This window comes from Mastomys coucha, unplaced genomic scaffold (genome assembly GCF_008632895.1).
Source record: "Mastomys coucha isolate ucsf_1 unplaced genomic scaffold, UCSF_Mcou_1 pScaffold6, whole genome shotgun sequence".
In the NCBI taxonomy this organism is placed as follows: domain Eukaryota; kingdom Metazoa; phylum Chordata; class Mammalia; order Rodentia; family Muridae; genus Mastomys; species Mastomys coucha.
Window position 1 is genome coordinate 88,285,807 of NW_022196912.1, and position 12,669 is coordinate 88,298,475.

General features: G+C 40.8%; 1 protein-coding gene across 2 annotated transcripts in view; it reads left to right on the forward strand.

Moving 5' to 3' along the window:
- Positions 1–12,669, forward strand: part of Slc38a6 (solute carrier family 38 member 6) — a 63,098-nt gene that overhangs the window by 14,617 nt on the left and 35,812 nt on the right. For both annotated transcript variants that reach the window (XM_031355314.1, XM_031355315.1), the window contains exons 4-5: positions 6,737–6,789; positions 10,833–10,872. In XM_031355314.1, the coding sequence (XP_031211174.1) occupies positions 6,737–6,789; positions 10,833–10,872 (93 nt within the window). The remainder of the gene's footprint in view (positions 1–6,736; positions 6,790–10,832; positions 10,873–12,669) is intronic.

Below are 12,669 nucleotides of genomic sequence, written 5' to 3' on the forward strand. Positions count from 1 at the left end.
CAAACCCCTGTTTCCTCTCCCTGCTCGCCACCCACTCCTTCCTGCTTACTGGCCCTGGTATTCCCCTGCCACTATGGCATAGAACCTTCACAGGGCCAAGGGCCTCTCCTCCCATTGATGACTGACTTGGCCATCCTCTACTATACATATGCTGCTAGAGACATGAGTCCCACCATGTGTACTCTTTGGTTGGTGGTTTAGTCCCTGGGAGCCCTGAAGGTACTAGTTAGTTCATATTGTTGTTCATCCTAAGGGGCTGTAAACCCTTCAGCTCCTTGGGTCCTTTCTCTAGCTTCGTAATTGGGAACCCTGTACTCAGTCCAATGGATGGTTGTGAGCCTCTACTTCTGTATTAGTCAGGTACTGTCAGAGCCTCTCAGGAGACAGCTATATCAGGCTGGATTGTCCTTCCTTCAGTCTCTGCTCCAAAGTTTGTCTCTGCAACTCCTTCCATGGGTATTTTGTCCTCCCCCCCCTTTTTTTTTTTTTTTGGTTTTTCAAGACAGGGTTTCTCTATGTAGCCCTGGCTGTCCTGGAACTCACTCTGTAGACCAGGCTGGCCTCAAACTCAGAAATCCGCCTGCCTCTGCTTCCCAAGCGCTGGGATTAAAGGCGTGCGCCACCAACGCCCGGCTTGTTCCCCCTTTTAAGAAGGAATGAAGAATCCACATTTTGGTCTGCCTTCTTCTTGAGTTTCTTGTGGTTTGTGGATTGTACTTTGTGTATTCTGATCTTATGAGCTAATATCCACTCATCAAAGAATGCATACCATGTGTGTTCTTTTGTGATTGGGTTACCTCACCCTCATTGTAGTCTTTATCAGAACTTACATGCTTGGGTCTGGAGAGAAGGCCCAGGAGCTCAGACCACTGGCTGCTCTTCTAGAGGATCTGGATTCATTTCCCAGAACAACACAGGGTGGTTCATGACAGTCTGTAAATTTAGTTCAAGGGAATCTGATGCCCTATTCTGGTCTCTGCAGGCACCAGGCATGATCATGGTATACTGGCAGATGTGCAGGAAAAACACTCATACACAGAAAATAAAGTTTTTGTTGTTGTTTTGTTGTTGTTGTTTTGTCCTGGAACTCACTATATAGACTGCCCTGCCCTAGTCTCTTAATTCACAGAAATCCATGTCTTTTCCTTTCAAGGGCAGCAATTAGAGATGTGTACCACTATGCCTGGCTTGTCGTCCCTGTACACACTTATAAGTGTGAGGCCATGCAGTCTTATGAGATATTTCTTTTGGCAGTTGCCTTTCCATGTTTAAATTATAGTCTCCTATTTATTGAGGGTTTTGTTTGTTTGTTTTTTGTCTACTCTTCATTATGAACAGTTAAGGACTTAGCTCAGGTGTGCCTGATTTTCCCTTCCCACTCTTGATTTCCATTTCTACTCGATAGGTCATCATTGATCACTTCATGTGAACTACAGAATATACAAAACCTTGGTTTTCTTTCCATTGACCTTGGAAAGCTCTTTTCAGCTCCCATCTCTCCTTCCTGTAGAGCATGTTCTCTTACATCAGTGGTCCTCAAACCTTTCTAATGCTGAGACCCTTTAATACAGTTCATCATGTCATAGTGACTCCAACTGTAAAATTATGTTCATTGCTACTTCATGACTGTAATTTTTATATTATTATGAGCTGTGATGTAAATATTTTTAAAGATAAAAGTTTGTCAAAGGGGTCCCAACCCACAGGTTGAGATCTGCTGCCTTACACTGTCAAAGATAGCATTTGTTTTGTATTTTGTAATGATTCTTATTTTCTTCATATTCTCTGTAACTTGAGTTTAGTTGTTGAAAAGCAGTGCATCTGTTAATAGGCTGTGACTGCACAGCTGACTAAGTTAGAAATCCAGAACCTTCCCATGTATACAGTGTTACAGACTCCGTTGCCAGCTGAGAGAATTCCTCTAGTATCCTGTCATTCTGCTTTCTTTAATGCATGGAAAGATTGTTAGTCATGTCATAACCAGTTGGCACAGTGACACTGAAGTGTATATTAAGAAAGATCAGGAGTAGTCTCAAAATTAGTGAATATTCAAGAACTTTATTGCCCTCCATACACTGTTAGGAAAAAAAAAGCAAGAAGAAAATGATGGAAAACAGAAGAAAGAAAAGAATTTCAGAATAATAAGAGAACTTTCCAAATGGCCAACTTTCTGAGAGTCGAACTATGTTTGGATAACTTGTGTCCCTCAATCCAGATCCAAAGATAATATTGCTTCTGCTGAAACTTGGGCTCATACTGTAACCAGAGTTTATTAATTGTCCTATTTCATTGAGGAAAAACTGCAAAGCAGACAGAGCAGTGGAGTAAGTAGCTGGAAATGTTCCACCGTGTCATGGGAAGCAGCTTTCAGTGATGACTGTGAAGCCTTGGGCCTGATGTGCACTAAGGAAAACCTCCCCATTTACCGGTTGAGATTTAACTTACAGCCTCTCCATTCCTCCAAAACACAGCATTGATTGCTTTTAATATAAAAAAAATGATTTCTAAAAACATGTTGCTAGTGGCTGCTTCAGCTCATAGGAAGGTTTGCTCCAAGTGCTACTTGTAGAAGACTGCATTCATTACCTAGTCATAATGTCATTCCTGTACTGTAGAGACATGCCACTCTCCGATTGGTTATCCAATCGTTTTGGTGTCTCTGAAACATCTTCTTGACATTTGTAATGCTATAAAATGTATGGAGGAGCCAAAAACAAACAAGCAAACAAACAAAACCACCACCAACTAAAAAATCCTTTGCTTGTAAATCAAGCAACAAATTACTTAGCACTAGCAAAATAAATAGACTTTCACATTAGTTGTCAGCTCTCAGGTCTCTAGGGAAGTAGAGCTGTTTAAGTGTTGTTTGAGTTTTTGTTTTGAAGTAGCATAGGGGGTCTTGTGTTGCTCACCTGCTTTCAAGTTCTTATTCTCAAGTGATCCTCCTGCCTCAGCTTCACAAGTAGCTGGCATTACAGGCCTATGCCAATATGCTTGACATTGCAGTTCTTAAAAATAAAGTTCCACCATTGCCATTCAAGTCACTATAACATATTTGAGCTCCTTTCCTCAAAAATGCAGAAAGCCAAAGAAAAGTAACTAAAGACTTATTCACCACTTATGTGTCTATTTCATGGATTGTATTTGAATACAATCCTGGTTTTCTTTTTTCCACTTAAAATAATATGAGCATTTTCTTGTTATAAATGGGCTTTTGTGGTTGTATTATTTGATTAGATATCAGTACCATGATTTACTCAAGCACATTGTTGCACATTTAGGTTAGCCCTGTTTTTCCAGTGTAAATCATGGCATGATTAAATATCTAATGAGTTCCCTAGTTTTACTCTTATCTCCTAGGAGCAAAGCTCCCAGGGTCAAATGTTTTAAAAGGTCATCGTTTAGACTGCATCCCGCCCATCAGTCCAGTCTGTGGTTCTCACCAGCATTGTAGAAAGAGCCCAAGCCACAGAAGAGAGTTGGGGAATTGTTTCCTAGTGCTGCTTTGGTTCACAGGCTGAGATGTGGAGAAAGCACTTGGCTGGCTGTGTCAGACTTTCATTTTCACAAAGCCTCAAAGCAAGGCCAGAAGCCATTATTCATATTCCTGATGTCTCAGGCAGGGGAAAGTGCTTCTAATTTTTGCAACATGAAAGAGGCCCTGATGACAGTGACAGAGCTGAGCAGGACCCAAACCTGCTGACTGGAAAGCTAGATTTAGGGCTGGAGCACTGGACCCACCCCCAGCTAAAAGCCCCATGCCTTTCCTCTTTCAGTTTGGGACTTTGTGGTGCTTGGAGATATTTTATGAGACTAAAGAAATAGTAGAAGCAGAGGGCAAGTTTGAGATTGCACAACTTCACAAGCTGCAGCTAAAACTGTCTTCATTAAGCTGTTATTTTTGCTGTGTTTTCTGGCACAAGCAAGGGTTGAATTTTAACTTTTAAAATTTAGAGTAAATTTTAGTGTTTAAAATTGATATTGAAATACCTCTTCTCTTTAGAAATTTTCAGTGTGTGGTTTTTTTTTTTTTTTTTTTTTTTTTTTTTTTTTTTTTTTTTTTTTTTTTTTTTTTGCTAATTGGTATTTACTTTTCCTGTTTACCAGATACACAAACAATTGATACTATCTACTGCTTAAAACAAGCCTGGAATGTAGATCATGTATGTAGCATGTGAAAGGCTTGAATCCAGTACCCTACACAAAAATGAAGCAACAAACATTTGTTTACATACTAACAAACAGATACAAAATAGGTAATTTGAAAAGCAATGTGTAACACTGGAAAACCTCATTGCTTTAAATTCTTAAAGGAAATATTTTTCTTATTTGTTTTCATTTCAAAACATGGTCTGGTGTAATTTTTCAGTTGCCATGTTAGATGTGTTCAAATTAACAAGCGTATATGCTCCTTGACATAATCTATGATATTATAAGGGAATTAATGAGATATTTAACTATCTTATGTATGAGAAGAGAAGAATTTTGGTTCCAAAAGAACTTGAACCAAAAGGAAAGATTAATCATATCCTGGGGAATATGAAAGTAAATTTTAGTAGAAGTCATCTTGAGGTAGAGAAAGAAGTCATAAGAACTAGATCTTTGGGGTTGGGGATTTAGCTCAGTGGTAGAGCACTTGCCTAGCAAGTGCAAGGCCCTAGGTTTGATCCTCACCTCTGGGAAAAGAAAAAAGAAAAAGAACTGGCTCTTTACTGCCGATATCGTCTCGATCCTCCACTGTCAGCTGTACTCTCTCTCGTTTTGTCTTTATAAGTTTGTCTCATTATATGCATCACTACAATTATTCTGTTTAATTTTATTTAATTCAGCTTAAGTTTACATAAATGATAGTATTGCATATTTGTGGAATGTCATGAATTCATTGAATATGCAGTTTAAGCTCACAAGCTGTATCTAATAAGACATAAGTGGTGAATGTCACTGAGAAAGACAGTAACCATGACCGGCATTGCTGCTGAGTTACCATTACCTCTGAATAGACAGTGACTAAAGGGGAAAGGCTGAGAGAGTGGGGGAGTTTATCATTGGAAAATTGGGAATTTGTTTTTCAAGTAGTAAGGCATTTAGGTCAGGTCATTTTTATAAAGTGATTTAAAAAACAACTGACAACATAGAAATGTTTTTCTTAAGCAATAATGGAAGTCTGGAGCCATAGTGCGTGGGTTCCTGTCGCCCTGCCAGGGGCAGGGGCTGTCAGCCCAGTTTTCTTAATGTTTAAGGGACCACACCTCAGGTTTGGTCTTTGGCCTCTCTGCAGAAGAGAATTTCTGTTCAAGCCAGTATGAACCAGAGTTCAAGTTTATTAAATGACATTTTAAATATAGACTTTGAACACAAGGTTGAGAGAAAGAGGCTGCTATGAAACAAAACACGTGAGTGTAAGCATGGGCTTCTCTAGGCCTGTGTGACCTTCATAAATGGCCTACCTGGACAAAGTGTGTCTCCTCAGCTCAGTACTAAATTGTATGTGTGTGCTATGCTTAACAGTTCAAGTGTCAATGCCTTTTTAAAACTAGATATATCACTCAAAAAAGTTTCCACATCTCTTGAACCTTGATAATAGATTAAAAGGAAGATTTTGTTTAATTGTTAATGCCTTTTTATTATTCAGTATCGCACTGTTTCCTTCCAGGTTCATAGTTACTGTATGGAACCCACCTATGATTTTTAAAATGCTTCTTTTTATGTACCTGAATATTCTTCATTCTGAACATACAAAAGAATTTTTGTTGTTGTTCCCAAGTGGCAGTTGGAAAAAGCCCACCTATGTCCTAAGAGATGCACTAAAGCCAGCTTTAACTCTTTGGTGACTAAAGGAAAGTATATATGGCTCTCCCAAGCCTATTGTAGTAGTCTCTGGCTTTACAGAGCATGCATCTTTAGCAGTTCTTCTCAAAGTTAGTACCTCTGCTCTACCCAAGATTGTAAGGTGGATAGATCCCAGCCACTAGATCTCTGAACTAACACTGAACAGTTTTTCCTGCTTTTGGTATTTCAGAACATTTAAGAGAACTCAGGTCTCCCCTTGATGGCCTTCAAGATGAGAGCTACCAGATGGCTCTTAGTTGGTTACAGTATCAATGTGCTGACATTGCTTATCTTACCGTAGTTAGAAACTTAGCAAGAATATAAAATAACCATTAATACAAACATTAAGAATCAGAATGTGAGATACACTAGAGAAGTATAATAAAGTGAATCCTTAGGGAATTAAAAAAAAAAAAGCTGTGTGTGTCTGAGTGTTTCCCCTGTATGTATGTCTGTGTGCTCTGTGCATCTCTGTGCCCTCAGAGGCTGGAAGAGGTCACCGGATCCCCTGAACCTGGAGTTACAGAGCTGTGGACCGGGTTGGTGCTTTGAACTACTGACCCTTCTCTTCAGCTCCCTTGCTGATTTTTTTTTAAAAAAAAGCAAGGAAAAAGCCATCACCATTTGTCAAAGATTGACATTCTGCAAAAACACCTAAATCTTAGGCACATGGGTTGCATTTAGAGTGAAAATTAACATTTCAAAAAGAAAACTCTCAGAGGCCGCATAGGAAGCAGCCCAGAGAGCTCACTCTCCTTCAGTCCTTGACCTTCATCCAGGATGTAGGAGGGCTGAGCCACTGCTGGTCCCACTGGCTGAAGCTGGGAGTGGCACTGTGCCTAGACTAAGAGAAGTAGCCTTCCCAAATAGTTTGTGTAAAAATAACAATTGTACTTTGTCGTGACAGCCGTGACGTCTTATGAGGATCTCGGGCTCTTCGCTTTTGGATTACCTGGAAAGGTAATTTAACTCTCCCTTCAGTGCATCTGGAACCTAAGGGGCACTTCCATTCTGCTTCAAGTTCAGAAGGAGGAACTTAGGAGAAGGATCTAAGAGATTGAGAGGAAATGAAAGGAAGAAGAGATGGAATGGTGGGAATGGAAAACACAGAGACATATGCGCCCCTTCCAAAGCACGTCTGTAAACCAGTTCAGTTCTGAGTCTTGCTGCTCACTTGATGAACTGCTGAGTAGCAATGGGAGCCAGACAATTTCCTCATTCATTTTGGTCATAACCTCTGAGTATATCTGTGAAAGGGAAGGAAACAATACAGAATTAAAATTATAGCATGCCTATTTTCAAAAGCAGTAATTAGATAGGTAGTATTTTTTAAGAGCTAAACAGTGCTGAAAAATTCCCTAGCTGTCCGGTTGTTTACATGTGCGAAAAGTAAGGCTTTAAAATAAAGCTGTAAAGACCTGTTAGCAGTTGTTACCCAATACTGCTTCCATATTTGAAGACTGGAGATGCTGCATATGCTGGTTCTCCTTGGAATAACAAAAATAAAAGCAAAATTGTAATTGGCACTGGTTTCCAATAGGTTCTCTAACTTTAAAGTTGTAGGGAACCCCTGTTCCTAGAGACTGCCATAGCTAAGCATTGCTGACAGGGTCACTGTGCTTGTGTTCTTCCATGTCTCAAGAGCACTTCTAAACCCATAGTTATTCTGGTTTTAAACAAGGATTTTTCTGATTGTAAATCTCTTAGTGCTTTCTTGTCTGCATTGATTTTTTAAGTTAACAAACAAGTAAGTCACACACCTCCTGTACTTGATACTTTGAAACCCATATGCATTGTAGAGTGGCTACATTTGAGCTAATTAACTTAGGAGTTGCCTCCCACATTTGTTCTCCTTGTTTGTAATCTAAATGGATTCCATCTTGTAAATGGCTAAACTGATTCCTAAGGAGTGAGTCTCAGAGGGAGTCACTGCTCCACAGTGGGAAGAAAATGTATTTGCTTCGAGTTATCTTTACTCCTGGGGTATAGAGGGAGCACGTGAGCCTTGGATAACACCAGGGCTTAGATCTTTATAATCTAAACCTCAAGCAAAACAGATAGTGTGTTACTCGAGGGTAAAGGGCTTAGTCAATCATCCCCAGGAACATTTTCTGCCTAGAGAGAGGAATGTTTAACCTATCTCTGGTTCACTTGCTACGTGTAAAGTAGGAAAGAACCGAAGAAGAAGAAAATGTGCATAAGACAATGCCCCAGGTCAGGTCCTGAGCTCAGATCCCCAGCACCCATGGAAAACCTGGACATGGCCAAATATTCCTGTAACCTCAGTGCTAAGGGAAAGTGCAGAAAGGGGGATGCCAGGGTCCTCACCAGAACAACCAGCTCCAAGTGCAGTCAGAGTCTATGTCTCATGAAACAAGGTAATCACCTGCAGTCACCTTTGGCCTTTGGGCACGTACTACAGAACCCGAGTAGCATATATACTTCATAACCTAGCACATGGGTGCATGCGTATGCATACAACAGGGCAAATAACAACTGCAGCCATAACAGCAACAACAAAGACAAGAAGGAAACACCCTGGCTGATTTAATGTGGCCTGTAGGAGTGTGTCCTTGTGTCTTCCATGACGCTCTGGCCTTAGCTCGCAGTAGTAGTCCCCTCACCCCTGCGCATCAATGCAGCCTGAGAGTGTGGGCATGGAGTCTGTCTCCTGAACATGAGCTCTCGGCACTGTTCACATGAGTGCCCTTTCCAGGTAGGCAGTTACACTGGGCAGAGGGGATCCAGCGTGAGGACTTGTTAGATTCTGTTTGTACTTTGTCCCTATTCTATTATTGATCTGAAATCCCATTTTCCTCCTCCTGGCTATAATGTGTGGTTGGGTAATATTTTGAGAATCAAAAAATTTTTCTGAAAATTTTAAGGAATGTTTTTAAAATTGTCTTTAAATTTGTGTTTACTTATCAGGTGAGTTTATATTGAGCAGTGCTATGCTGTGTACTGTAGTAGACACAGAAAATATAGATAGGCAGACAGTCATTCTGGCCTTCTAAACATTAAATGCCTAATTTAAGCCAAGGAACAGAGAAAGGGTTAGCGCTAAGATGCTGTATTTGCAGTCTATTCATAGAAAATGCAGGTACTTCCTGTGTGGCCAGCGGGTTTCATTTGCACTGCAAGTGGTACACACAAAGTCAGAACTGTCTTCCCACGACCAACTGGATTTCCAGGGACTCACTTAAGCTGAGGTGCAAGCTGCCTTGTGGAAAACATCAGAGTGGCCATGACCACTGTCTTAGAGTTACTGTCACTGTGATAGAACATCAGAAGCGAAAGCAAACTGGGAGGAAAGGGTTTATTTGGCCTACACTTCCAGGAAACAGTCTATCACTGAAGGAAGTCAGGGCAGGAACTCACACAGGACAGGAACTTGGTGACAGGAGCTGATGCAGAGGCCAAGGAGGGTGCTGCTTACCAGCTTGCTCATGACTTGCTCAGAATGCCTTCTTATAGAACCCAGGGCCACCAGCCCAGGGATGGCACCACTGTAGGTGGGCTGGGCCCTCCCACATCAATCACTAATTAAGAAAATCCCTTGCAGGCCTGCTGCAGCCCCATATTACAGAGCCATTTTCTCAGTTTCACCAGTGACTCTGGTTGTATCAAGTTGACATAAAACCAGTCAGCACAATAGCATCTCTAGATAGCTTACCAGATTTGTAGATCATTAGCCTTTCTCTGCAGTCTGCAAGGCCTCTAATTCCCACTAAGCTAGATGGTTTCCAGGATAGGCAGAGCTTGTCCCAGGAAGAATTCCCTGTAGAGGTGAACCTTAAGTGTGACCTGTCCTCAGTCTGTGGAGGGCTGAATGATTCAAGGTAGCTAGGCAGCTCCAAATGTCTGCTGGTAGTCACAGCCCAGGTGTTGAGTGGTCTGGAGGCCCAAAAAAGTATAATATTTAAACACTTCCTCTCCGTTCTCCAGGTAACTCATCCAAGACAGAAACAAGCCAACAGGCAGCTTAGTCATAGGCATACTTTAACTCAGATCTTTTTTATTTTTAGTCCATTGCAGACTTTTATATTATTTTTGTTTTGTTTTGTTTTGTTTTGTCTTGTTTTTCAAGACAGGTTTTTGTGTGTGTGTATGTATAGCCCTAGTTGTCCTGGAATTAGCTCTGTAGACCAGACCAGAGATCCACCTGCCTCTGCCTCCCGAGCACTGGGATTAAAGGTGAGCTACCCCTGCCCGGCTCCACTTTTATACTCTTGAAATTGTGAAAAATCACTTTCTGGCTTACTACATACTAGATGATTTGGCCACATTGGATCCACTTTCTTGAATGCCTGACTGCCTAGGAAGACCGAGCAGGAAGGAGAGGCGCCTCCAGTCACTGTCCTTCTCACCACACCTGCTGCTTTACACTTAGTTTATTTCACAGTCTTTAAGTTTGAAATATTTTGCTTCAATTTTCCTGCTCTGATCATTATATCCCAGAGTTTTCCGCTCTAGGTTGTTTAATCCTTGAGACTAGGATGTCCAAAGGCCAAGCCGATGTCAGAAGACTGTCAGTTCCTTTAGGTACTATACTGGTGGCACCACCCACTCCAGTCTGTTTATGGAGATATTAAAGGGAGACTTTATATGATATTCATTAGTTTCATGTGGTACAGTGGGTCTCAATCTGTGGATCACAGCCTTTTTGATGGTTGAACAACCCTTTCACAGGGGCCACCTAAGACCATTGAAAAACACAGGTATATGCATAACAGTAGCAAAATTATGGTATGAAATAACAATAAAAATAATGTTATGGTTGGGTGTCACCACAACATGAGGAACTGTGTAGGGTCACAGCATTAGGAAGGCTGAGAACCACTGAGGTAGGACAAACAACTGTCAAAATTAATTCTTGGCAATCGGTCTCTTTGGTCATGAGTTCTACATCTATCTTTGTTGGATTCGTTATTGAACTTTAATAAAAATCTGTCCTTTTCTACTGTTTTTCCTTTTATCTTCTGAATACATTTGTTCTCTTATAGGTGGTGGTGGCAGGCACCATAATAATTCAGAATATTGGAGGTAAGGATTGGAAGCATGTCATGTATACATACAGGTAATGGAAATAATTGTTTTCCTGGTCTCTGGCCTTCTTCCTACAGGTCTAGCTTGGACACTAAACCTCTGTAGACATAGCCATCTTCAGAAGTCCCTTTATTCACCTCCTACTCTTTCTTGGATCCTTTTTAGTATCGGTGATAAACATGCTAACGTCCTCTCTAGCCAGGCCTTGATTATAGTCCCCCTGGGTCTGCAGTACACTCATTAGATGTCTGTGGCTCTGGTGGTGAGAGGGTGTAGTTTGGAAATGCTCCCAAAGTGGGAATTGACTGTTTTCCCTCTGCGTTCACCCTGTTAATCCACTTATAGGTGCCCTGTTATAGGGAGTAGAGCCCTGTGGTTTATATGAACAGTCAGGTGTGCACAATGCCCCCTTGAAGCTAAGACATTAGAAATAACCAAGTGACTTATAATAATAAATCTAAGCACAAGAGACATTCTCAAGTTTATCTTTCCTCTGGTCTATATTAAAAACTGATCCTACAAATGATCCTAATTGTGAGAACTGTGTTAGAAATGAAAATTACTGTTAATTATAGACAGATGACAGAATGTATTCAACATTTAACTCCAAAGTACAGAAATCAAGTGTGCATGTGGTAAAGAGATTGCATAGAGCTGAGCAGCATCCTCATTTCTTCCTACCACTGCTAAAGAAATACTGCCAGAGCGTGGAAAATCCACAAGGAAAATGCTGTGAACGTTGGGTCTTATATAAGATTGTGTGCTCACAAGAAGTTTTAATCGTCTTATATAATTGAACAATGATAACTTAAGATTTGAGCTATTTCACTGTAAGTATTGTTCAACTAAACTATCTTTAGTATTTTGGTGGGAGGTGGCAGGGGGTGGAGCTTCCTATTGATGAATTGTTATAGAATCCTGAATATCCGCATTTTAATGTTTTGAATTTTCATGAAACAGTGACTTCATACTTCACACTAGAAAACAGGAAAACTAACCTCATCCTTTGGGAATTTTTATAGTGCAATTGCTTTCAAGATTTGTTGTAGAATAACTTTAGTTAGCAAATATGTATTGCTTAACTGCTTAGTTATAATTCTTCTGGAGGCCCTCATTAAGATTTTGTGCAGATTGGATTGAGCTATATTGTTTATAATACATGTTGAAGTTATAGTTTGGGAATTTGAATGCAAGCTTTTAATCTCGGCATGATGCCCACTGTCTGTTTCCTATAGTTCTTACCGCAGTGACTTCTCTTTCTCCAACCTGACTTAGACATGGCTGCTTTAGCTGCTCTTACTCTGAGGTCATCTGAAGAGGAAACTTAAGGGCTCTTTGGAAAGTCAGTTGGATGGTGTTTTGCTGGGGCAAACACGTGAAGGGACGTTTAGCTGAAGTGGACACAGGTGAAAGGCTCATGCAGACTCGTGAGGGAATGTTTAACTGAAGCGGACACAAAAAAGAGGATGTTCTGCTAAAGCAAGGACACATGATGAAGGGTTATTTGCTAACAACACGTGTGTATTGGTTCGCCTTAGATTGCATAGTTGAGTTACATTTGTCCGGACACCATAGAGAGAAATGCATCAAAAATCTTCTGGTAGTATGCTGCAGTTTCTTGCCATTTCAGCTTCTGCTTCTGCTTTTGCAGACTCTGGCTGATTGGCAGAGTGATGTCAGCTGAGACAGACGCTTGAGCTGAGGCAAGGCACGTGGAGGACACTCGATGTTTTAGTCAAGGTTTCTATTCCTGCACAAACATCATGACCAAGAAGCAAGTTGGGGAGGAAAGGG